At 43.1% G+C, this 27,462-nt stretch overlaps 1 protein-coding gene across 5 annotated transcripts in view; it reads left to right on the top strand.

Annotated features, from left to right (window-relative positions):
- AFF1 (ALF transcription elongation factor 1) overlaps nt 1–27,462 on the top strand; it is a 214,675-nt gene that overhangs the window by 112,665 nt on the left and 74,548 nt on the right. For 3 of the 5 annotated variants that reach the window (XM_060114316.1, XM_060114326.1, XM_060114343.1), the window contains 2 exons: nt 7,028–7,148; nt 7,917–8,837. In XM_060114316.1, the coding sequence (XP_059970299.1) occupies nt 7,028–7,148; nt 7,917–8,837 (1,042 nt within the window). Of the gene's footprint in view, nt 1–7,024; nt 7,149–7,474; nt 7,516–7,916; nt 8,838–27,462 lie in introns of those variants that run through there. The other 2 variants (XM_060114352.1, XM_060114334.1) reach the window with 2 other exon arrangements.

Consider the following 27,462-nt stretch of genomic DNA (forward strand, 5'->3'; position numbering starts at 1 on the left):
ATGCACCCTGTCGATTTCAGGATTTACCCTGTCCTTCCCGCCAAATGCCTCTTCCATGTCCATGAAAATGAATACACAGGAGAAATTGCACTCTATCCTCCGAGAGAGAATTTAACTTTTAAACTTGAGTCGGTCACATCCATCAGAGGAAGGTCTGTGCAAAGGGACCAGTCAAGGGTGATAAATGGGTAGTCAGCTGTGCACAGCCTGCCCTGTGGGCTGAGTTGCCATGGAAGCGCCTGGTGGCATTCGGGGATCCTGCATGACTAACCTAGATTAGCAGCAGGGCCCTTGGGCTCAGCCTGGGGAAGGTGCTTACAGCCAGATGATAGCAGAGCCAGCACGCCTCCCCACCCGACCCCGCATCCCAAGCCCAACGTGGGCCTTCCTTCCCCTCCTTCCACATAGGCTCTTTCCTTTTCTGGTGCAGGGGAAAGAGAAAAAGGGGGGTCACTCTCACTAATCCTTACAGAGCTGTGATTTCTTCATTTTATCTCAGTGCTCTAATGCATGGGCCCATACCCCCAAGGAGAAGCATTTGAAAAGTGGGAGTACATGTGCCCTGACAGGCCCCAGCATGGGGTTGACCAGACGACTGCATTCAGGGGCTGACTGGGCAGCTCTGAATTCCTCAGGAGTTTCACCACCTCTCTGAAAGCGAGCGCACCCTGGCAGGTTTTAGCTTTCTAAGCTTTGTTCAGGCTCCCGTGATGCTGATGGACAGTGGTGGAATTCTGTCAGTGAAAACATCTGTGGCGCAGCCCACCTTAGTAATGGCTTGTGAGTCTCATATGTCACCGCTCTCTCTCACCAGGCACTGGAAATTGAAGCCTGTGGTTTCCCCCATCGGTCTTTCTAGTTCACTTAATAAAAAAAAAAAAAAATGTGGTAGAGGAGGTGGTTTGATGTGTTTTGCAGAAATCTTTCCAAGGCATCGGTGTTGAAACTTGCAGATGGTGGACAGTAGTATATGATCCAAAAGCAAGAACCTGCCTACTGCGAAGTAAAGTTATTCCCTATCTAAAAATATTTTTGCACACTTTTGGTGGAACTCATGGATGTCTGCTGGGTGGTCTGAATTTGCACCCGCCCCCCTCCCTGGGGCGGGGGACACGTCAGCACGTGGACTTGTTTTTGAATGCAGCCAGCTGCTTCACAGCACCATGTGACTTGTCCACCCCTCCCCTCCCCCAGGTGGGGACTCCTGGGCTGACCAGAAAGCTGGCACTGAGGCCCTAGGAACATGGCCTAGGTCAGCCAGCCAGAAGTTAATGGGAGTGGAGCCCAGTATCGGGCATATAATGGCTACTTTAGTGCAAGTTTATTTATAGCCTGTTCTTGAAAGAAATTAAGGTGAAGAGCCCCTTAGCACATTAGAGATGACTTGTGAATCCAGAGGTTATTTTGGGGTCAGTGACCTTAAATCTGTAAACTTAAAAAAGGCTCTAACATAAGAATTGTGGCACAGTTTCTATAATTTGAAGAGCAACTTCATGCTGTCATGCCCCTCCCACCCCCCCGCCCCACCCCCAGTTAAGAGGGCCCTCTGTTGGGTCCGGCAGGGACAGACCTGTATGGATACATTTAAGGGAACATGTGTTTTATGACTCTGAGATGCTCCGCGGGCAGGGATAGTACCTGAATTGTCGATGTGTACCTCTTTGAGACTAAGGGATTATAAGCAATTATGAGTTGATTGTAAATTAGCACATTTTAGCATGCCTTCTTTGTTTGTTCTATTTAATATAGCCTGAAAGCTTTACTAGCCACTGAACTGTGACTCAGAACGGAAGCTTTGGTGTCAGGCGGCTTGCACTTGAATTTTCAGGTCTCCCATTTAACAGCACGTTAATCACTGAGCCTTATTTTTTTTCACCTGGGAAACGAGATTAATCATCTCCCTCTCACAGAGTAGTTGTGAATATTAAATAGGAGGCTGATGTGATTGGCCTAAAGCTGTGCCCACTGATTCACAGGTGCTAAGTGGGGGCCGTCCTTGACTCTGGTGCCCTCATAATTGCTATTGTTTCTTGGTAAGCCTAAAGCGATCCATACAGCCCCCAAAGACTGTGCTTTTCTTGTACTCTTCAGAACCACCTAGAAACTTGTTTAACATGCAAATATCAGGTGCCACATCAGATTGAATCAGAAACCCTGGGGGCAGGTCTCTGTGATCTGTGTTTGAACAAGTCCTCCAGGTGCTTCGATGCTCACTGAAGTTTGAGCACCTCTTATCTAATGCAAAGAGCCGTGTAGAAATCAGTGAAGGAGAACTTGTACAGTCGTCCCTTGGTACCTGCAGGGGACTGGTTCCAGGACTGCTGCTGACATCAAAACCCGTGGATGTTCAAGTCCCTCATATGAAATGGCCTAGTATGGTCCTTCTAAGTCTGTGAGTTCCACATCTCCAGACATGGAGGGTCAACTGTAACTCACTCTCTGTGAACAGTGACAAAGTCTGACAAGCCTGATGTTGGGGTGAGGTTCTCCTGTGAGAGCAGTAATGCTTTTTTTTCCCTTCATACCAGAGGAAAAACTGCCACCTTCAATTAAGAGAAGTGGTTGTCAACTTGTAATTACTCAAAGGTAATTACAGAGTTTACGAATCTCGTAGGACATTTACTGCTTCCTAAAGTCCCCTCATTTAAAATTCTTCCATCCACCCTCTCCTTGCTCGCACCTTGGTTTAAAAACAACAGTGGTGTGTAAGAGGCTGAACAATGGTTTACCCATGCTACTAATTGTGTTAATGTTTTTAAAATGTAAACTTCCCCTGATTTCAAAATGGAACCAAGAAAAAATGCTCATGAAAAAATTTGCCTGATACTTGTAACAAACCGTTCCTTAAGCCATTGTAAACTTAATAATAAGTAAAAGCCAAATAAACCAGAAAGCTGCCCAGTATGACTGGCAAAGCCCTGTTAGTTGCAAGGAGAAGGTAGACAGCCTAGAAGAATGAGGGCTCACAGCTTATCCTATGTCATCATCCTGGGGCTTGGACTGGTCCCTTCCTGTTTCTTCTGCCGCCTTCTGCCCTGCCCAGGGGCCTTGGTGAGTGAGACCCAAGAAGGAGTTGCCCAGCAGACAGTGTGGGTGAGAGTGAGTTTCTCTCGCCAAGTTTAGGCCTCATAAAACTCATCCTACCAGTGACACTTGTGATATCTTTTCCTCACCTCACTATTTTTGGGTTTCTCAGTTGAAGGGCGATGATGAATAAGAAAAAAAATACACTCAAAGCTCATCTCAGAATTGGTATAATATTACGTATGTCTGCCAGTGAAATCTGGGAGTGGCTTTTAATAAAACTTTTTTTTTTTTTTAAACTAATGAAATCAGACCTTTAATTAAGCGGAATCCTTAATCTAGTAGAATTCCTGCCCGGTAGGAGGCCTGTGCCTCAATTTTTGAATCCCAAAGCAGTAAGCCAGTGTTTGGAATTTTGTAAAATTGGGTTCTTCTCATTATTTTTGTAGCAGCTTTGATTATTTTGGAATAAAAATCTAGAAGTGTGCTAAAGCCTAACTGATGTTGAGATAAAGCCGAGCTGATCGATTTAGAAATACTTTAGTAATTTTAAAACCGCTGTAGCTTTTCTTAAATGTATGTGCAGTTGACAGGAAAATTAAGCAAGGACCCCAAGCAGCCTGATAGTTGAGGTGCTACTGTTACACACGCTCGCTTTTCAGTCTGGGACTGAGAATTTTGCCATTTGGGGTGCCCTTTCTGAGGCAAAGGTAGTGATTACTCGGAAGTGGGCAGAGCTCGGCCTCTTAAAGCAGAGCCATAGGCCGGGAACATTCAACAAGCAGTCCAGCTATAGAAACTCCACTGACATAACCAGCAGAAACAGACAAGGGAGAACTCCCTTTGTGGTGAGACTAGCAGAGCAGACACCCTTGCAAAGCAGCTTCGCCTTCTTTGTGCACCCTGCGTGGGCTCTCTGTACCAGGTAGCTTTGGAAAAGAGAAGCTTGGGAGTTCAAGTTGCTTAGAGGACAGTTGCATGCCCTACCCCTCCCTGCGAACAAAGTGGCTGTGAAGCAAGTTTGAAGGAAAAAAATTATTTCCTAATCAACCCTCTTTTTTGGTTCCCATGGTTGGATGTTAATGTTACACATTGTGTGTGTGTGTGTTTTTTGTTTTTGTTTTTTTTGCAGTACACAGGCCTCTCATTGTTGTGGCCTCTCCCGTTGCGGAGCACAGGCTCCGGACGCGCAGGCTCAGCGGCCATGGCTCACGGGCCCAGCCGCTCCGCGGCATGTGGGATCTTCGCGGACCGGGGCACGAACCCGTGTCCCCTGCATCGGCAGGTGGACTCTCAACCACTGCGCCACCAGGGAAGCCCCTGTGTGTGTGTTTTGAGCCAACAAGAATTACCAAAATTGGGGCTTCCCTGGTGACGCAGTGATTAAGAATCCACCTACCAGTGCAGGGGACGCATGTTCGAGCCCTGGTCCATGAGGATCAGACATGCCGTGGAGCAAATAAGCCTGTGCGCCACAACTACTGAGCCTGCGCTCTAGAGCCTGTGAGTGACACCTACTGAGCTTGCGAGCCACAACTACTGAAGCCCACGTGCCTAGAGCCCGTGCTCCACAAGAGAAGCCAGTGCAATGAGAAGCCTGTGCACTGCAATGAAGAGTAGCCCCCACTCGCCGCAACTAGAGAAAGCCCGCGCACAGAACGAAGACCCAACGCAGCCAAAAATAAATAAATTAAATAAAAAAAAAGAATTACCAAAATCATAAAACAATTGAAAGGAATTCTTGAGTGATCAACAGGTCCATTTTGCTACTGTCAACCAGAAATAAGTCTGTCTGAAATGTGTGAGATTCAGACTTCTTAAAGAAGACTTCATAAGCCAGTTTCTGTTTTAGTTTTTCCTCAGTGTTTTTAGTATGTTGACTAACATAAATGTTCACTTTGCTCTTCTCTTAAAATCTGATATCAAGATACCCATCATCTAGGAAAAGTTTTTGCTACGGTGATCTAAGCAGATAATTCTTTACTACATCCCAGTGAATTCAACAGGGTAGCTTAGCCTCCTGCACCCGCGGCCCCCCCTACCCCCGCTTCCCACAACCTGTAGATTGAAGGGCTATGGAAATAGCAGACACTCATTTTTTAGATGATTATAATTTTTTAAAAACTCTTTTTGCACGCTGTGTCTTTCAGAGTTAAATTTAAAAATTACAGGTGATATACTGTAAGCATAGTGGCTGTTTTTAAATTTAAAAACATTTACTGTTTAGCTTCTATGCAAAGTACCATGCTTTAGCACCAGGAGGCAGAAAAATATGAGAGGTTCTATTATGATGGGCTTGACATTCAAGGTGAAAGGGGAGAAGGGGAGGGAACCAATCAGTATATTAAGTCAGGTGGATTTGAGAAAGCCTTTAGAGTGGGTGAAATTGGAATCACTCCCGATCTTCCGCTGGTAGCTGAAAATTGGGGATAGGAGTATGTGGTTGAGAGAGACGGAGAGGAAATTCGTGTGATTAGAGTGAAAGCATCGAAGTCCAGGATATCACCGAGGAGCAGGGAGTGGTCTGGCGTGACTGAAGTACAGAGGTGGTTTGAGGGAGTTTTGTAGGTAAACTGGTCCTGGAAGAATGCTTATCTTTCAGTAAAAGGGGGTTCTGGGGTGGGGGTGGATTAGAGCAAGAGGCTGCCCTTTACCGGGTGTGTTTGGGGAATGGACATGACTGTTAGGTAGAATGCATATGGTAGGCCTGCAGGGAGACAGCAAGGTAATTTCTAGGGTAGGTCTGTGCTAGATTATGGGGGAATTTTAATGCCAAAGCAAGGGTTGAGAGTTTATTCTGCAGTAGCAAAGAGCCATTGAACGCTGGTTATTTTAAAATACGGATGGTGACATGAGAACCAGAGCCTTAGATTGGATTTCTCTCCTTGAGAAGGCTAAATTAGAGGGACAAGATGTGGAGGCAGGAAGACCAGTAAGTAGGCTCTTGTCAGAGGAAGTCAGAGAAGTTCTGAGAGGGCCTAGGTGCCGGGAGAGGGGTGGGGGAGGGTGTCTGACATCAGGGCTAGAATTCCTAAGGTATGTAGAGCCTTGGAGAAACAGTTGAATATTTTCCGGTTTATTCACATAATGTTGGGGGGAAAGATTCAGTAGATACTCTAAAGCAAGTCTATGAGGACAAAAGTCTTAATAGTTCTTATTTTCATTATTCTTACATATCCCATGTCAGGGTTGGGAGGGTGTGGCCCGAGTTGCTGACCTAAGGCAAGCCCACTTTTGGTTTGCATGCTAAAACTGCACTCTTTCCGGTTTCCAGCCTCGTGATTTGTTTGCCAGTAGTTGCATTTTTAACCCCTTTGGTGCCGGGGCTGATGATTTAGGATACATTTTTATGTGGTTTAAGTAGTACGATCAGATTATAGTTTCTCAGTAGGTAGAGCTGACATCTAAAATTGGATTTTCCCATCCTTGACATTTGAAATGATAAATAAAAGTTATCTTTTCAGGTTTACATGCCAAGACTCTTCCAGTAGAGTAGGCTGAGAATAAAGTAAATGCTGTTTTGGGTGCCTGGTAATCTTTTAATTATGTAAGCCTTTGGATTTTAATCTTCCAAAATACAAAATACTGATCCAGGAAAACAGCCTTTTTAAAGTTCACATCCTGCTGACTCCTTCAGATGAAAAGCGTCCACCTCTACCCTGTATTTTGCAAGGCGAAAGTAAAAATATCATTAATCTTGTCTCAGTCCCACCACTGACTATAAAAGACTCTTCCATTTGGAGTCAGTCCTGAGCCATGAAGCCAGTAGCCCAGAGTAAACGCTTAGTTTTCCAGAAGCAGGACCCGAAGCTGGAGGGTCGCGGCCAGCTGACGGAGGCCTTAATCTAGGAGTGGGATGAGGGACTTGGGCTTTCTTTAAACCAGCTCCCTTGTCGTCGAGGCTTCTTGAGCTCTCCTTGCCTCCCTCACATGTGTACGTATGCACAGCAAAGCTTGGATACTGATAAACTTTGTTTTTGTTCTTTTGTGGCATCTGAAGCAGCTTGTACAATGAAGAAAGAAACCTGCTTCGAATTAGAGAGAAGGAAAGACGCAACCAGGAAGCTCACCAAGAGAAGGAGTCATTTTCTGAAAAGATTCCCCTTTTTGGAGAGCCCTACAAGGTAATTTCTTTCTTTCTTTTTTTAATATATTTATTTATTTTTGGCTACATTGGGTCTTTGTTGCTGCGCGAGCTTTCTCTAGCTGGGGCAAGCGGGGGCTACTCTTCGTTGCGGTGTGCGGGCTTCTCATTGCATGGCTTGTCTTGTTGCAGAGCATGGGCTCTAGGCGTGCAGGCTTCGGTAGTTGCAGCACGCGGGCTCAGTAGTTGTGGCGTGCGGGCTCTAGAGCGCAGGCTCAGTAGTTGTAGCGCACGGGCTTAGTTGCTTCCGCAGCATGTGGGATCTTCCCGGACCATGGCTGGAACCCGTGTCCCCTGCATTGGCAGGTGGATTCTTAACCACAGCACCACCAGGGAAGTCCTACAAGGTAATTTCTTGAATATGAGAAAGTCTGATTTATCACCATATTTGACTTCATGATGAAAGTGAGTTTGAACAAGGGTCACACTTGTGAAAATAAGACAACTTATCCTAGAGATCGTTTTTGAAAACAAAATATGAAAATCTTCTGAACCTCGGTAAGTCAAAATTACCAAAGTTTGTGGTTTTCTTTTGTAATGTTCGTCTCCTGTATTTAGTAATATTTGTCCATGGCAGGCTTCTCAGCAGGGGAATTGAGTCAAAATTGCATGTTAAATTCTGTGTTACACATTAAATTGAGGTGTTTCTTTTCTAATGGCATTATGTAACATGGTTTACTGAACAATGGTTTTCCTCACCCTCTTTCTCCCCCTCAGTATCTAACTCTGCTGTCTTTTCTTTTTTTAGACAGAAAAAGGTGATGAGCTATCCAGTCGAATACAGAACATGCTGGGAAACTATGAAGAGGTGAAGGAGTTCCTTAGTACCAAGTCCCACCCTCAACGCTTGGATGCTTCTGAAAATAGGTTGGGAAAGCCAAGATACCCCTCATTTCCTGAGAAGGGGAGCAGCATTCCATCTCACTCCTTCCACACTAGTGTCCACCACCAGCCTATTAATACTCCTGCCTCTGGACCACTTCCTATTGGTACCATTAGCCACAACCCAAAGATGGCGCAGCCAAGAATGGAACCAATGCCAAGTCTCCATGTCAAAAGCTATGGCCCACCGGACAGCCAGCACATGACCCAAGACCGCCTTGGTCAGGAGGGGTACAGCTCTAGTCATCACAAAAAGGGTGACCGCAGGGCTGATGGAAACCACTGTGCTTCAATGACAGACTCAGCTCCAGAGAGGGAGCTTTCTCCTTTGTTCTCTTTGCCTTCCCCAGTCCCCCCTTTGTCACCTGTACATTCCAACCAGCAGACTCTTCCCAGGACGCAAGGAAGCAACAAGGTTCACAGCAGTAACGGTAACAATAAAGGCTACTGTCCGGCCAAGTCTCCCAAGGACCTACCGGTAAAGGTCCATGACAAAGAGACCCTTCAAGACAGTTCAGTAGCAGTTGCCAGCCTTGGGGTAGCCCCTCCCCAGCCACCTTCTCAGACTTTCCCCCCACCCCCCCTCCCCTCAAAAAGCCTTGCAATGCAGCAGAAGCCCACAGCTTATGTCCGGCCCATGGATGGTCAAGATCAGGCTCCTAGTGAGTCTCCTGAACTGAAACCACTGCCGGAGGACTACCGGCAACAGAGTTTTGAAAAAACAGACTTAAAAGTGCCTGCCAAAGCCAAGCTCACTAAGCTGAAAATGCCTTCTCAGTCAGTCGAGGTGAGTGGAAGTTCATATCTGAGGTAATTCCAGTGTGAAGAAAGATTTGAGGTGGAAGTTTCTGGAGGTTTAGGGGCAGGGGTGTCAGTGGCCTTCGTTCAGCAGTACAAGCTGCTTTCTGGCTTTAGGATCTCGTTGACCCACAAGAAACTCAGGTCTGAAGTGGATTACTGATGACAGATATTGAAATGTGATTCGTAGAAAGTTAAAAAAAAATCTTTTTATTGAGCCATGATTTACATACAGTAAAATATAGAGATGGGAAGAGGATAGTTTGCTCTGTTTTGAAAAATGTATACACCTGAAAAATGGATACACCTATACAACCCACAACCCAATTGAGGCAGAGGACATTTATTTATATCATGAGAGTTTCAGGAAGGTTTTGAGCTGTCTTTGATTTTTGGGGGGCTTTGGGGAACACTGACTTCTTTAAAGACACTGTAAAGAAAAAAAATTTCTTTGCCAGTTAGTTTTTCCTGAGATCCAAACCATAAAAAAATGAGAACAAGAGGTCAAAATGTTGGAGGCGAATAATTATTTTTTAAAGATTTGTCCCCTATAAATGATAAGAAACTGTGAAACTAAATTTCTGTTCTAATATATTTTATTTACCACCTACAAAAGAAGAGTGGAGGTGTGATGACATCTCATTTGAGAGAGTCACAAATATAATATAGAACGTTATTCAACTATGGCTTTTTCAAGCAAACAACATACTTTATCTTTTTAAACAAAGGACAAATTCCTTTTTTCCGCTCCTTTGACAAATGGCAGCGTGGTGTTTGAATGAGGAGAATCAGAGCACACATTCTATCACTGAAATTCTAAATTAACACCAGTTCCTCAAATTCAGATTTGTAGTGCAAACTGAAATGTTTGAAGTGAATTTATTTTAGCGCTTATCTGTTAAGGTAAAGTCTGTGGTTGAGTTACATCCATTGTATAAACATTCTAATTTGCATATCCAGTCCTCAAAGACTTGTATGTGCACCCAGATACCAGCTTTACATCAGTTTTACATAGTGCTAGAAGGCAAAATTCCTTAAGGTTTAAAAAAAGAAAGGAAAAAAAAAAAATTCCAGGATCCATAGCTGGAAAGATAACCCTTATCTTGAAGGAGGAAAATCTGTTTCTTTGTGGTGTCAGCTTTTGGTTTAGGAGAGGTTAGGGTTCTGTCCATAGTCAGCTGTTGAGCTGGAGTGTCTCCGGATGTCTTCAGAATGTGACTGGTTTGGAGGCTGAGGAAAAATTAGAAAGGAGTAAAGCACGTGGTAGAAATGACCAAGATGGCAGAACAATCCCTGTAACCCCATAAGCTATGCAGATTCACTGCAATGAGCCATTTATTGAACATTTTGTGCTCTGATGGGCAGTAGGGGTAGGGAACAGAATGAAGGTGGAGAAGAATAAAGTGAGATCTTCCCACCTCCTACGGTCAGTCAGCCTACCTTATAATTCAGAAAGAACTTAATGGAATTTTCTTTATTTATCAAATAAGGTCTGTTATATTTTCCTAGTTTAAAAAGAAAAAAGAGGTAAGGGGACAATTTAACATGTTTTCTTTAAAAAGAAAGCTAAGCAACTAAAAATTGCTTTAAAACAATTATAAGACCAATTAGCAAATATTTGCATTGTCTACCAAATACCCAACCATATGTATAAGCACAGGGTGGGATGCCAAAGAAGTACTGGTCCCTGCCCCAGAGAGATGACAGTCTAGCGTGGAGATCAGCCTACACATGTGAAACAGTCAGAGAACTGTCTGCTCCTAGGTGCATAGAGAAAGTTTCAAACATCAGCCTTAAGACAGTTAACCCATGTAAATTCAACCAATAGGTTTTCTGGTAGACCTTTTAGGTTAGGGGATCCCGGTTAACCTTTTGCTTTCCTGGTGAAAAAAAGATAAGGTGAGTTGAGATTTCTCCAGGGTCTTACAGCTCCTCAGATTTAATACATATTTCAAACATAGGACCACATTAGATGGTCCTTGCATCTTTTCTGAGTGGACAGTTGAACAAAATCATCCATAGATGTGGTAAGAGAATGGGGTTTTCTTGGCTTTTCTTGACCTGCTGTCAACAATTGAGTAGATGTAAAGGTTTCATCTTCAGCCTGTGTTTGCGGTCAACCTTCATTTTAACAGGATGGCTCCCTCTGGCCTCTAAGCAGGGTTCTCAGGCCAGTGGCAGCTGTGGTGCCAACTGCCTTGGAGCCCCTGGGTGGTGGTGGTGGCATATGGGAGGGTGGAGCTGAGGGGTCAGGCAGATGGAGGGCTCTGGGCAAAGAACTTGTAATGAAGCGGGAGTGAGTCTGGGAAACAGGGATATTGGTGCTCTCTGGCGAGTGTTTAGATTTGGTTTAGTAAGGTCTCACGTTTCACAACAGACTTACCATTAATTTTCTGTCTGTAGACCCAATAAAATCGCTATTTTTTTAAGGTTTTAAAAACATGTAGGGGCTTCCCTGGTGGCTCAGTGGTTAAGAATCCGCCTGCCAATGCAGGGGACATGGGTTCGAGCCCTTGTCCGGGAAGATCCCACATGCCGCGGAGCAACTAAGCCCGTGGGCCACAACTACTGAGCCTGCGCTCTAGAGCCCGTGCTCTGCAACAAGAGAAGCCACCGCAATGAGAAGCCCGCGCACAGCAATGAAGACCCAACGCAGCCAAAAATAAATAAATAAAATAAATAAATAAATATTTTTAAAAAAGCATTTAAAAAAACCATGTAGATTGGATTTTAAAAATCTCAAATTAAAAAAAATATATATATTTTTTGGCTGTGTCGGGTCTTAGCTGCAGCACGTGGGATCTTTAGTTGTGGCATGCGGGCTCTTTGTTAGTTGTCAGATTTTAATATTCTGGTGAATCAAAGGAAAGCATAGAGGTGGGGGACAGCAAAAGCAGGGAATTAACCCCAGAGCAGGTAAATTCTGAATATGGAACCGGAATAGTAGCAATACCTTGGGCTGCTTGTGGCATTGGGGCAGAAGAATAGAGAATGCCAGGGTGGAAGGGGAAGTTGGCTGTTGGTAGAGCCATGGGAAGGGGCATGGGGATAGCTAAGTGGTTTTCCTTTATTTGCCGCGTTTGTCCTAAGGCACGTCGGAGGAGGATTTCTTTCCTGGCATTCTGAGTGTGTGGGTTTTGTGGTTTGTTTCATTGCTCCTCTCCCCAACTGCTTCCATCAAACAGTATTTTTAAAAAATGGACCAAGATGGCAAAGTCTTCTTGTCTGTCTGGCACTCCTTTATTCTCAGGCCACATATGTATGAGTTCCTTGCTATTTTCTGTCCTTTCACTTCATGGGAAACACTTGGTTTGTGTATTTTAGTTGGTTCTCCTAAATAATGGTATTCCTTTCTGGGATAAGTGATGCTCACGGTTAACACTTAGTCTTTCCTAAAATCCTACAGGAAAAAAATTATCAAAAGGTCAACATTCTGACTAAATAGAGGCTGGAGCACACAGTGTACACTGGATTTTTCTCTGGGCATGTTGATTTTAGTTTTGTGTCAACTGGAAGATGTATAGCATCTTGAAATGACCCATCTGAGGATATAGCCAGGACTCCACGATATCACAAGGATGCCTACCAGCTGTAGAGTCGCCACATCAGAGACCGAACTGCCCAAATGGAAGGCTGAGATTCCTTTCTAGCTCTTTCTACCGGAAGTTAACAAATGAGAGTGAGAGGAAAACCAAGGCATCTCTGTGTGAGCGTTCCTGAGTGTGGACCCTGGACTGGAGTGGATGTGCTTAGAGGCAGATAGGCATTTTACTGAAAGGGAGAAATGGATTAAGTTGAGGTGGGCATATTAAATTGTATACTGAATTTAGAATATTAGAATTTTAAGGCTAAACCTACAGCCCTTTCATTTTGCAAATAAAGCTTAGGAAGGTGAGGTCACTTAATTTTGCTGCAGTTTAGTTAGTAGCAGAGCCAGAGTTAGAATTCTCAGTTCTATGATCTTTCTATCTCTGCTTGTTAAGTATGCATGGAGACCATAGGAGGATCTTGAGCAGGGGAGTGATATATCTACTTTCTCTTTTTGAAAAAGATCATTCTGGCTCCTGGGTGGAGAATGGCTTGGAGGGGCAAAGGTGGCAGAAGTAGGGAGGCCAGCTAGGGGTTGGGAAATGACGATGGCTTGGCGTAGGATAATAGCAGTGGACATGGTGAGAAGTGGACAGATTCCAAATATATTGGGCAGGGGAGTAATAGGGCTTTGTGATTGACTGGAGGTGGGAGTGGGCCCGAGGTGCGAGGGAAAGTGAGGCATTAAGGAAGGTCCTACTGGAAAGGTGTGGATGGTGGGATGATACCTGCTCCTGAGATGGAGTTGACCTGGGTGGAACAGGTTTAGAGGGAAAACCAGGATGCTCTGGATGGATTACATATTAAGTTTGAGATGCCGTTATATATCTAGGTAGACATGACAAGTTGGCAGTCATCGGTAGTAGATCAGCTCAGGGAAAATGATAAGTTTGGATGTTTGTGGTGAAGTAAGAATCACAGGAGTGGAGATAAACGAAATGGAGCCAGCATTCAGTTAGCACACAGCACAGGTTAGTCAAGTCAGGAAAATAGGCAAGAGAGTAACAGACCACTCCAAGGAGAAGTCCGGGAACGGGGTGTCCCAGCACAAGCAGTGGTCTCGGTCTAGCATGGTCTCAGGACAAGCATGAGTGGGAAGTAGCCCTCTGCTTGGACGGAGCCTCCAGCAGTGCCCACGTGGAACAGCTCTCAGCAGGGGGAATTGGGTCCTCCAGGGAAGAGCCTTCAGTTGCTCAGCTCAGTGGGCTCATTTTAAGGAGTTTATCAGTGGGTGTAATGGTCTTACTCTAAGACATTCACAGTCCTATGGTAGACTTTTCAAAACAACTAATACAGAAGTTCACATTGGCCACTGGGACTCCATTTTGAACTACTTAACATAGCTTAAATCCTGTAAGTTTCCCACAAGATGAGTAGAAATCATAACACAAAAGAAATCTCATCTTAATACTGGGAATAATAAATTTGGGCTGTGTTTGCCTATGGTGGATATTTAAAGCTTTGGGACCAGGCAGGTGTAGCTGAGAAGGCCCTAAACCAGGCCCTCCCTGGCTTAGCTTTACCTGTGGCAAGGGCAGGAGCGGGAAGAAATGGGGTCCTGCTGGGTCTTCAGAAGCAGAAATTGAAGATCATCTTGAAAACTTGAGAATCTGCTTATAAATTAGGGGAAATTATAGGTTTCTGTTTTTTCACTTAGGGTTTGAAGTGTACGTGTAAATAATACAATTATCTTAATTTAAGCAAATAAGTCACTGGAACCTAGCAGAATTTACCGTCAATTTAAATTTGCTACTGCTTCTACTTCCTTATATGGCCCTACTCCATTGCCCTCCAGAGAAATCTGGCTTTGAGTCCTGATGGTTTCTGATTTCTGCAGAGCAATGGCTCTTTTCCTTGTGGCCTCTCATGACATCATTTGGGAACATTTTCTGATACCAAATCCTTCCACCTAATTTCCAAGACTCAGGTGTCACCTGCATCTGTGAATTCATTGTTGGACTGCTTTGACTCACGGCAACTCTTAAATTATGCCGTCCGTTTTCAATAAACTGCCAGCCTAATAGAGTGAAGTGATCCACAGTGGAAAACTGTGATAGTGATTCGCTTTGCATTCATGTATGCAAACAACCTTTCCTACTTTCTTATTTAGCTTTCTTATCTTAAATCCTGAAATGAGGAACTTCCCCATTATGAAATGACCTAACCCTTCAAGAGGTGCGCTTGCGGTGTGTCGATGGTGTATATCCTGCTGATGAGTCACTCAAAATACAGTTAAGCTCCCTGTCTCCCATGTATATCATCAGTTCAGCAACTTTTAACTAAAATTTTTAGAGTACCTACTATGTGGCAGGCCTAATGCTGGGGATGGGGTTACAATGGCGGGGAAACCCCAGATGATTCCAGTCCTCTTGGACCTTAACTATCTAGTTAGAAACCGACTCTATTTAAATAACCACTCAGATCAATGTGTAAGAACTTTGGCACGTTCTATAAACGAATCTATAAACTATTATAAGATTGATAAAGGGGTGTTGTGGCTTAGAACGTAGGAGCTTAGGGAAGAATTCTCTGGGGAAGTATTGAGTGAGACCTGAATGGTGAGTAGAAGTGAAAAATGTGAGGGGTTGTCTGAGTCCATTCGGACTGCTGTAACAAAGTACCACAGACTGTGTAGCTTGTAAACAACAGAAGTTTATTTCTCACAGTTCTGGAGGCTGGACGCCCAAGATCAAGGCACCAGTATGGTTGTGTTCTCTTGAGGACTCTCTTCCGAGTTCCCAGCCGGTGCCTTCCTGCTGTGTCCTTACATGGTGGGAGGGGCTAGGACTTTCTCTCTGGAACTTCTTTTATAAGGCATTAATCCCATTCGTGAGCGCTCTACCCTCATGACTTAAGCATCTCCCAAAGGCCCCCATCTCTTACTATCATCACCTTTGGATTAGGTTTTCAGCCTGAATTTTGGGGACACATAAATATGCAGACTACAGTAGGTGTGTTAGAAGTTAAAACAGCATCAGTATTCCAAGCAGAGGGAAAGTATATGCCAATGGTTTATGCCACATGATATACAGAGACCATTATAAGTTTTCTTGGGTTCTAAACCCAGTACTGTAGATCAAATGGAATTTGTGCATTCATTCTGTGCATTCATTCTGAAGCTTGGTGGCAAGTCTGAATCACCTGGGGGAAGCCTTTTAAAAATACAAATGGTTAAAAATAAAGATTCCCAGGTCCCATCATAGGAGATTGATTCAGCAAGTATACAGGTGGGCTCAAGTACCTGTAGCTGATTCTCATGAGGTTTCTTCTAGAGCCTGGCAATGAAACTGTTCCAGAAGAGCTGATAACAGGCCACAAGGAGTTAGAGAAGGGCTCCCTTCCCGCTGGTTCTGGAGTCTCCCTTGTGGGCCCTCAGACAAAATGATCACCTGAATTGATGGGACTACTTGTCCTGAGCAGGACATGAGAGAAGCCTCAGGGAAGAAATAAGGGAGTAGGGCCCCCAGAACTACATACACTCTTCCTCTACAGCTCATGTTTTGTTTTGTTTTGTTTTTCTTTGGGTCCGCAACATTTTCAAGCTCATGGGGAAAGTAAGATTCTGATACAGCCTTATCTAGCTTCACTCAGTTTTCTAAAAATGTTTTTATTACAGTAGTTCTTTATTGGAAATTTAAGTTAGATTTCATGAGCTAGAGCCCAGGTAACTTGGGCAGACCTACGTGACTTAAATGTTTGTTGGAAAAATGATAGCAAGGTTTTCTGTGTGCACAGTTCCCTGACGATGTTGAGTGTCTGGGCAGAATACGTCCTATCTACAAGAAATAATGAAGAGCAATAACCTGTATCTGCTTGGAGGATGGCTAAATTTTAGACCCCAAAATATCAAATATAGAAGTTTAAAAATAGTGGCAAATGACTCACAGAAGTTTTAGAGCAGAAGTTGCAGGCAGCCTGAGTGCTAGACTGGACCTGCAGACTATTTTGTTTTGCCTGTATAATGTGTTTTTCTTTTTTTTTCCTTTCTTTCTTTTTTTTTTTTTTCCCCTCCCTCTGAGCCAATATTTACAAACTGGAGAATTCTGGTGAAAAATCAGATTTTCAGTTTCACCAGCTAGAGTTGAGTAGTTGCTGCCACCTTTAATTTCCTGATCCTGGCGATTTTTTTTTTGAGTTTGAAGAAACTCTTTAAACTCTGAAGGAAACATTTTAAGTAATATAGGCAAAATATTTTTGGAAGAGCTACAAAAATTGCTGGAAATGAGTTAGTGCAGAGAACAGAATTGTTTATAGAAGCAAGAAGAAAGCCTGCGATCAAACCTGGAACATCTTTTTGGGTGGTATTAATTGGAGTTGTTTTCCTTGTACGTTTTACTTTCCATTCCTTCTCAAAAGGCCAGAAGTACATTTGGTACCAGGATAAGAAATTCCTGTTCCTCCTTGTTGTTTTCACACTTGAGATGTTTGTGGAGGGTTATTGGATCCCCCCTGGGTCCCTCATGCTGTGCCTCTGCCAGAATGGAGACATTCACCGCTTCAGAATCTTTCCAGGCTGTGCGCTCTCCCAGGCTCTCATGTGCCACCCGAGTCATTTTAGCTCCTCTCTAGATTAATTGTGTTTTATTCTCAGCCAACTGATAATCTTCAGGGACAGAAAACCAGATATTCCGAGGGGAGTCCTGCTGGCGACTGAGTTAGTGGTTTTGATTTGGGCTGTTTTGGTGGGGGTGGCCAATATGCATGAGATATTTCAGCCGAATTCTTTTTAAGAGAGGATTCTGGTTCATGTTATCATAACAAGTTTTTTTGTTTGTTTGTTTTGTTTTGTGTTTTTTTTTTGGCCATGGATTTCTCCTCTCCATTTGCCAAGATCTATTTGAAAATCATTTTCCAAGGTTAACTCTGCGGCATGTTCACATTTTCTAAGAACTTTCTAAGCAGTTAGTTTTACATTGATATTGTTCCTTTTTTAATTGTTGAAATCCCTAGGTCGACCATTTTCCCCCCCTGCCAGATGTTCAGGGTCCACACACACCATTAGATTTCTCTTGAACTTCATTTTATTCCCTATTTAAGCTTGGCCTACTTTTTCTCTGCTTTTTTCCATTCCCCTAACCCTGTGGTAATTTGTCAAGTCCATTCTAATCTCCTTAATCCCTTTGGCTGAAAGGTTTTGAGGTTTAATGTTTTAATCTAGGGGCCTTAGTATTTAAGTAATTAGAGGTCCTATTTCTAGTTCTGTCCCTTAGATAAATCACCTTAGGGTTTTTTTGTTCCAATTTACAAAAAATAGAACTCCAAAAATTCATATTGGGTAAGATCGAAGCTTTGAACTGCACTGCATGAATTGAGAAAGGAAAGTAAGTATTCTGTGCTATTCAGAGTCCCTGCACTCATTCTTACCAGCTCAGGCTTTATGGATTCTTTTCCTTGCAGCTCAATTTTTTAAATATTCTACCCCAAAGCAAACGTTTGCTATTGCATTTTAGAGAAGAAATTTTTAATAGAATTTCATGCTGTAATTAGAGTTTATGTTACTTCCAACATTTTTTTCTCCTCATGCCTGAGAACATGTTAATTTGGGAAAAAAATTTATTTTTCCTATTACCAAATAATCTGAACATTCTTACAAAATGTTAAAAAAAAATCTTTCCTTTCAGGAAAAATTTAGTCATAGAAGGATTCACTTTTTACATTCTAGGTTTCTGCCATTTTGGTCAACAATATTTGAACACCCACTAGATACAAAGGGGAGCTGATAGGAGAGAAAGACACTTGACAGTACATTTATTACATAGCATAAAAAATACAAAGTATAATCAGTATGAAAAGGTAATATGGAACTACTAATTATAGTCATATAATGCTCACACTGTTCTCTAGTACACTTTGTGATAGGAACTGTTCCAAATGCTTTATGTGAATCAACTTAATCCTCACAGCCATCCCATGTGGTACCATCCCATGTGGTAAGCACTGTTACTGTGGCTGTTTTACTGAGAGATTTACAGAGGTGCAGAAAGATTCATTTGTTCAAGTTTACCCAGGCCTTAAGTGCTGGATCTGGAATCCATATCCAAGTAGTTTGGCTCCAATCCATGCCCTTAACTATGACACCTACATCATATTGCCTTTCATTTTTTTTAGAGTTGACTTTTGAAGCACTTTGGGTATTGACGAAAATGCATTCCAGGCAAAAGGGTTGAGAGAAAAGACATAGAGGCAAGAAACGGTGCAAAATTTAGTAGGGGTAGCTGGGCCTTTGGTTCAAGGAGATCAGGTAGAGGCAAAGGAACTTGACCTCACTGTGTTGTCAGTTTGTCCTTCTGTACAGTGGGGCTGCTGGATGCAGGGTCATCCATATGAAGTGCTTAAAACAGTACTGGGTACATAGGAGAAGAGCTCAGTAGGTGGTGGTAGGAGTGATTAGAGTTAAAATTTGAGCTGGGCTTTAAGGAACAAGGTAGAGCTATCAAAATGAGCAGGTAGAGTTGCCGAGGAGACAGTAAGACCCGGAACAGGCTCCTGTGTATTGGAGTACCCTTGAGCATGTGGGTGGGATCAGATCAAAGGGATCACGAATGCCCAGTTAAGATGTTCTAGGTGAATAAAGCCCTAAACATTTGATTTTCAAGTGTTAGACAAATGAAGAGCCTAGGGAAAGAAAGCCTTTGCTTGGGGGTTGTTGAGCTTTTAAAAACTGGTTTGCCAAGGTGAGGGGCCACCGACCGCCCTTCCCATCCCCTGCCTGATGGCACAGGGGCATCCTGCTCACCCCTGAAGAGCAGCCTTCCCATAGTTTGGCAACCCCTGGTGTAAATATTTCATTTTACAAAAGCTTATGCTCTCGGAAGTACTTTACTGCCTCCCCCCAACCCCCCCCCCTTTTAATTCCCAAAGCACTTGCTTATTCCCTCTTGATTGTCACAGGAACCTCGTGAGTTAGGCAGGGCAGTTGGCACGAATCACCATTTTACATGCCATGGAACTGAGTCTCTAAGAAGTTTAATGATTTAAGCTCATAAGTGGCAGAGCTGGGGGCACGAAACCAGGACCCTTAACTTCTAGTTGCAGTAGTCTTTCTGCCACACAGCGTGTTTTCTGTGGAGTCCTGACCCCTTGAGTAACACTTTTATTTAAAGCGTTAAGAGCGCTGTTTTTCTGCCTGGCCTTGCCTAGTGTCGGCACCTGATAAATCATGCAGATGTTGGGTGGCACAGACCATTCAACTGAGAAGATGATTCCAACTCATTCTTGGTGGTGGCCGCCATGTGGCTTGCTCTGAGTCCTTTAACTTTGCTTCTGCCGTTTAGTGGAGGTGGCCACCAGGTATGAAATCTCAGTTCTTTCCACCTACAATGATTCAAAAGGAAAAATTCCGTATCCGTGCTCACCAGTTCTCTCTTTCCTTTGATCTCTGAGAAGGAGGTGTTCTCCCTCTCCCCCGTCCACCTGCACACCCTTTTTGCTGCCTTAAACCTTTCCCCCATCACTTGGCTCTTTCCTAACAATCTGTAGTTACATCAGGCCTTTCCTAGCTGAAAGGGCAAAACAAAGCTTTCCTCACTCCTGTGTCTTACTCTAGCTGCTTCTTTCTCGTTCGCTTTACAGCCAAAACTCTGGAGACAGAAGAGGTAAACATTCTGTGCCTGCTTCCTGTCCCCCCATCCACTCTGAACCCACTGCAGGCCAGCCTGCACCTCCACCCTCCAACACGCAACCCCTGAGGACACCTCCTGATGCCCAGGTCAAGGAGTGCTCTTGAGTGTAGCCTGCTTGACCTCTTCATGGCATCTGACACTGTTGACCGCCATCCCCGCAAACACTGCCCTTCTCTGTCCTCTGCTCTTTCTTCTGTGTCTTTGGACATGCTTTCATCTCCTCCAGAGGCTGCCTCTCCCGCCCTTCCCCAGGGTCTGCCCTCAGCCATCTTTTCTCCTTCTACAGCCTATCCCTGGTGATCTCATCTGCACTTAAGGCTTCAACTGTTGAAATACTGATGACCAGGCTTCCCTGGTGGAGCAGTGGTTGAGAGTCTGCCTGCCGATGCAGGGGACACGGGTTCATGCCCCGGTCCGGGAAGATCCCACATGCTGCGGAGTGGCTGGGCCCGTGAGCCATGGCCGCTGAGCCTGCGCGTCCGGAGCCTGTGCTTCCTAACGGGAGAGGCCACAGCAGTGAGAGGCCTGCGTACTGCAAAAAAAAAAAAAAAAAAAGAAATACTGATGACCGCCAAATTGATTTTTGTAACCTGAAATTCCAAAAAGTTTTCTGAGCTCTACATCCTTTTATCCAATTGTCCACTGGGCTTTTCTTGTTGATGTTGCAGAGGCATCTCAAATTGAACCTGTGTACAGTGGATTTCATGATATCTGCCTTCCCCTGGACCTCTTCACACACACAAAACATTCTCCTTCCTGGTCATGAGTCTCAATTCCTTTCTGTTCTCTGCTTTATCCATTTGGCAGCCCAATCCTATGGGGATTACTTGGTAAATATTGAAAGTGTCTCCTTTTCTCCATTCCTCACTGCCCCTTTATGGTTGAGCTTTTTGTCACTTTCTTGAACTCTTACAACTTGCTTCTAACCTGTCTTCCTGCCTTTTTTTCTTCAAACTATCTGCCACACGGTTCCACAAGAGTTATTATATGAAAACCGGATGAGGTTATCCGAGTTTAAGATCCTTCAGTCCCTCTTCTTTGCCTTCAGGATAGCAATCTCCAGTTGCTTTCTTACTTGTCTCTCCAGGCTTGGGTGGTGACCCTCCTGCCCATGCCTCTCAGCCCCGCTGATGTCACCCAGGCCCTTTAGCGAGGATTTCCCCCTGTGCTCCTGGTGCCCACACCTCCAGTCTCAGCACTCCTCCTTGGCATTGTCCTCTGTGTGTTTCTCCAGGTGGGAAACACTTTGAGGGTGGGGTCATTTGTCTCACACGCTTGTTTGTCCTTTGTGTATAGCACAGGTGAGGACTGGGGAAAACAGGGCTCTTTCCTGTACTGTGCTCAGCTTGAGAGTTCTTACCCTGTTCACTTTGATCTGGAGTCTGAAATATAACCTCTAATAAATGTTGGAGCAGAGGGGGGAAACTATTTGATGTGAGACTGAATTTTCTATTTTAGGACACTGAGATGGGAAGAAGCCACTAAGTTCAGTAATTTTTTAGAGGAATTGTTTGACTTACCATTTTCAGCCTATTTATTTCCCAGGTAATTTTAGGTATTGTTATGTGTGGATTTGAAAATAAGCAACATAATCTTATGACTAGGTGTTCTCAGTAGAGTTCCAGCCTTAAATTGCTGTGCTTTTCAGTACTGAGTTCAGAGATGAATCAGGTGGTTTTATGTACTATAAGAGTTGGAAAGTAATGATTTTTTATGTATCTGTCATGTATGTAGGTGCTTTCCTCTGTACTAAATAAGACACCAGATTTCCTTTAGTATATGGGATGAAGTGAGAGAGTGGCATGGACATATATACACAACCAAATGTAAAATGGATGACTAGTGGGAAGCTGCTGCATAGCACGGGGAGATCAGTTCAGTGCTTTGTGACCCCTAGAGGGGTGGGACAGGGAGGGTGGGAGGGAGTCTCGAGAGAGGGGGTATGGGGATATATGTATACATACAGCTGATTCACTTTGTTGCACAGCAGAAACTAACACAACACTGTAAAGCATTTATACTCCAATAAAGATGTTAAAAAAAAGAAATATATAAGTGGTACTTACATTAAAATTGCTGTTAGTCTCAAAGGATTCTCAATTTTAAATATTTTGCCATTGAGTGATTCACATTTTTGGGAATGAGCCAGCCATTTTGGGTAGAGGCATTAACTCCTCTAGACCACTTGGGTATCATTAATTGGTATCCTAGTAACTTAAGAATTATTGACCCTGAAAATGCCCAACTGGCAGCCTGGGTTTAATTTTCTGGTAAGATTAATTATCTTGCAGTAAAGGGTAAAACAGAGACACCAGGGTCCTTTATGTCCCTTATGTTCTCTCAAGATTCCAGTGAATTAGTTGCTAAGATGAGGGAAAACACTGGTGGTGTTGTTCTGAACCTAATTGAGTCCTTTATTATGTTATGACTCACCTATAGTTCACAGATTTATTCCGTGCAAGTCATATAAAATAACTACACTGTGGTTTGTTTTGCTTCCTTGGTTCATGTTTCTCGCGATCTGTCAGGCCGCTGTTGCCAGTCCCAGGCTTTGGCAGGAGCCCGTGCAGCAAAGAGGAGACCATCCCAGGTCGGCAGTGAGGCTGCCTCATGCTTTGTTCCCTCAGGCAGGCGTGCTTTTCACCATCTCTTGGAGGGAACTGAAGATGTTCATTCTCTTATGTGGGACTATGTTCCGCATACAAAGAGACCCTTCTCTTCAAAATGAGTGTGTTTTCCAATCTCTTGTTCCCTCCTTTGGGAGAGAAGGAAGCTTTAAAGTCAGTGCTGGAGGGCGCTCATGCGGAGGTGTCTTGTACGGTGTGTGGATTTAGTTGCAACATGTGAAAATTAGTAGATTTCACACTGAAATCTGGATTTTGATTCTTTTTTTTTTTTTTCTTAAAATGCTGGAAGCATTGGCAACATAGGACTTGTATTCCTGAAGAACAGCAGTTGGCTTGCCCCAGCCCTCCTGCGCCCCTCCTGTCACCTGCCTGAGCCCTGTGAGTGTTGGTGCTCTCTCCCTGAGAAGTACAGAATCGATTCTCTGTCCCTGTGATTCTGCCTCGCTCTGGGCACATCCAAGCGATGAGAACCCAGACGTGCAAAAGACATATCTTTTCAGAAAGGTTTATACTGCAGTATGTTTAATGGCATCTAGTTCAACTAAAAAGGGGTTGATTTTCAAACTTTAAATGAAATTATATAAAGTAGGTCCTACTTGGTTTCTTTATCTTTTTGCCCTTGTTTCCAAAGGTGAAGATGTTTTCCTATAAACCTTTAAATGTGTGATTTAGACACTTGTTCATATTTTAGTTAAAGAAAAAACCCCACAAGGTTAGCCTACTTGACAACTGCCCCCACCTTCTTAACATTTTTTTTTTTTAAGGTTTTTGCCGCTACCAGAAACAGTGGAACATGGATTCTTATCCTCCTTGTCACCAAGTAGAAATGTGCTCGGTTAGTTTTTTTTTTTTCTGTGTGTGACAAGGGAGTGGATAGTCACTATGCTCTTTTCTACTCTAAAATATTATGGTTCTTTTTTTAAAAAGAGTTTGAATTCTAGCAGTTGAACTGTGATGCTGTTTCCTATACCAAGTCCATTAGCATATCCTATAGTACATTTTATTCTAAATTACTTTTCTTGTTTTTATAGTGACTAATAGGAAGTTGGTTTTCAACACCCATTCAGCAAACAAGAGCTGCTTTCCTTCCTTTGATCTTAGCAACATATATATGCTTTTGTTTTTATATCGTGAACGGCTTTTATTGGTTGCAACAGGGAGGGTGGACACAATAGCTCTGGCTCCTGTGGGGACTCCAGAGACTCCCTCACCCCCCGCCCCCACTGCCCCCCTCGCTGCCAAGGAGCTGGTCTTAGCAATAGGGATCCTGTAGTTATATAGACAACTCATGTTTAAGTTTCCATAGTGTACAGGTTCTATAGGGTGTAATTTTCTATACTTGTACAAGTATACTTAATTAGTATAAGGTACTGTTAAGAACTGGGGTGTGATTGTTTTTGGAGAATTTCCAAACTATTCTTTTTTTGTTGGATGTCATTTTTACTCCTAGCAATACCATTGCTGAGAATTTTGATGTCTTAATAATTTTATAACTAGGGATGAATAATAAGTATATAATAGAATGTGTAATCCACAGAATGCTAAAAACTCTGGATGTTTTTGGAGGGTAGGAAGATATACTTGAAGATTTTGGGGAGGTGGGGTGGAATGCTGATTAGATGGGACTTTTAGGCGTTATAGGTAATAGTCAAGAGCATGGATTCTGTTGTTGTTTTGATATTTATTTATTTGGCTGCGTTGGATCTTCGTTGCGGCACGTGGGATCTTTTTTTTTTTTTTTTTTTTTTTTTTTGCGGTATGCGGGCCTCTCACTGTTGTGGCCTCTCCTGTTGAGGAGCACGGGCTCCGGACGCGCAGGCTCAGTGGCCATGGCTCATGGGCCCAGCCACTGCACGGCATGTGGGATCTTCCCGGACCTGGGCACGAACCCGTGTCCCCTGCATCGGCAGGCGGACTCTCAACCACTGCGCCACCAGGGAAGCCCTACTCGAGATCTTTTAGTTGAGGCTTGTGGGATCTTTTAGCTGTGGCTTGTGGGATCTAGTTCCTTGACCAGAGATCGAACCCGGGCCCCCTGCATTGGGAGCGCAGAGTGTTAGCCACTGGACCACTAGGGAGGTCCCAAGAGCATGGATTTTGGATTAAGGAAGTTTTGGGTTTGAATCTTGTCTTTACATTGAATTAGCTGTTAGACCACAGGCAAATTATCTAACTATTAAAAATTACTGCTTGAGCCTCAGTTTCTTATCTTTAAAATAGAAATAATAATAGAATCTTTTCTTAAAGTAATTGTCAGGCTTAAATAAGAAAATGTTTGTGAAACCCTCAGATCAGTGATTGGCATATAGTAAATATTTAATAAACAGATTCTGTATCACATCATTATAGTTATTTTAACACTAAATGTCTGAGTAAATATAGTGGATTTATTTCTTTGCCTTGGCTTAGAATCTGAAGTTTAGGTAGCTGAAAAGTTTTGAATATTAAGGCTTTAAGGAAATATTAAGTGGGAGGTAATGTTTCTAATGAATAACTGCAGTCAGAATACTTGGGCTCATTTTCTTCCACCGTTAAAGAGGGACATTTCTACCTGAACCACAGGGCTGTTGTGAAAATGAAATGGGATATATTTGCCTAGCATATAGTAGACTGGGATATCCCACCTTCCCTTGACAGTAAAAGCAATTTCACACTGTGGGAAAAGTGTATATTACCCATCTTGAGGTTATCTTTATTGACTTTACAACTATGTTTAGGAGTCACCAGGGTCTTAAGAAGTATCCTAATGGTTTGGGTTGGTTTGATGGTGTTTCTCTCAGCTGTTTTGGTGAAGTAATGAAATTCTATATCATGGGTTTAATTTTATTCATGTTTAAAAATATGATGCTTTTTAAAATAAGAGACGAATAAATATTTTGTGCCATTAATAAAGTATTGAGTATCTGCTGCATTTTCAGGATTCCAGAATTGTACTAGTTGTTGTGAGAACTATAGGGGGCTTTCAGTTGTATTTGGGCATCATGAAACATATGGAAAAAAGATTATTGTACTGAATTGCACATCTTAATTTTGTGTTCTGGGTGACAGATCCAGTTAGGGAAGGCATGGGTAGGCGTATTCTCATGTAATTTTTGAAAGATGGACAACACTTGTGTGCGAATAAAGTGGGATGATTTTACAAGGTAGGGGGATCGCTACAGCTTTACTAAAAAACATCAACAAGATGTCCCAAGACGTTCCATTCAGCATTTGGCTTAAATAGCATTGATTAGTACATGAACTTCCAAAAGAGTATATGGGCACCAATCTTTATGTATCTTAATGCGAGTTAGAAAACATATATACACCAGCATATCAAACCCAGGATTTCATAAATATTGTTACTTAGGATCAGGCCAAGTAAAAAAGTGAGTTGATAGTAACTTGATTTAAAAAAACAGTACAGGTAGTATTGCAATATGGTTTCACTGTCAGGATAGTGTGGAATTGACTGAAGTTTGGGTAAAACTGTTTTAGACTAGACTTTGAGTCATGGAGGAGAGAATTAGGAAGTTCACTTAGAGATGGAGCAATGTCACAGAAGAAAAATAAGCTGATGCCTCAACGTGACTTAAAACATTTCTTTGCCTTTGCCAATGAAGGGGCTTTTCATGCTTGAAAAACTTTCCTCAGTTCAGAACTGAGTTTTGTCCATTATTTACTTGCCCCCTTCCTCCACCCCCTCTATTTAACTGGTGCTTAATAAATATTTCTACTACTACCGACAGCTGTTACTGCTACTCCTGCTGCTAATGCCATACTGTAGACATTTTTGAGTGAGGAGTATCTATTTTAGAAGGCTTTTATGACAATACTGTGTGGCGTGTATTGCTGACTATGCCAGCAGGTTGTCCTGCAAGTTCTTAGATATGTAGGATTTGAAGGAGAATGGGCTCAACTCTGTTTGAACATTTTCAGGAGTAAAAACAGTACAGGGGCCGTAGATTTTCTTCAGAATATCAGAATAGGGTAGAACCATCACTGCATGGTAATGAAGATATAGCTGATTTTTATAAGAGCATTACAGCCTGTGTTTTACTTCCCTTGCTTTCAGACCTAATAATTATTTATTGATTGGCACTGTGGGATAGATCGTGGCATTCATCCTTAAGAGCAGGTCTCATGCCAGAAGCCTCAGAATGGAGACATTCTCAATAATGCTCTAGTAGTTGGTTAAATAAACCCCAGGGTTTGGCTTTCTAATGGCCCATCATTGCCCCATAAAGGGACAGTCATGTAGAAGGGCAGTGCTAAATGGCCAGTTCTTGCTTTCTCCTCTTGGGCCTGGAACTCATCTCACGGGAGGCTTTTTTGCACTTTCTCCTTGTTCCGTAGGTGGCTCGACAGGGCAGTCTCAAGCAAGCCCTCAAGGCTTATCAGCACTTGCCTGTTGGACAGCACCACAGCCCCTACCCTGGCTCCCACCATCCCCTAGTCCCCGGGCCCAGGGTCTAGTCTCTACAAATCATGTTTTCCCCACATTAATTCAGAATTTATTAAATACATATTGCAGACACAGGTGTCCAATAGGTGATGGCTTCTTTTGCTGTTTAAAGGTAAATCAAAAAAAACAAAAAAGATAAATCAGAGAGAGGTGCAAGCAAGGCTTGTACTATATAGTTACCAAAAGATATAACATTTGTTGTCATTCATTCCTTTAGCGTTCTCTTCCCCTTTCCAGTGGAAGTTTTCCTAGACGTTCATTAAATAAAAGTTGTGTTTGTGTGATGGGTTGGAGAAGTGGGGAAGTTTAGTAGCATGAAAGAAAGGAAAAAAA

Source organism: Mesoplodon densirostris, chromosome 1 (assembly GCF_025265405.1).
Source record: "Mesoplodon densirostris isolate mMesDen1 chromosome 1, mMesDen1 primary haplotype, whole genome shotgun sequence".
Taxonomy (NCBI): Eukaryota; Metazoa; Chordata; class Mammalia; order Artiodactyla; family Ziphiidae; genus Mesoplodon; species Mesoplodon densirostris.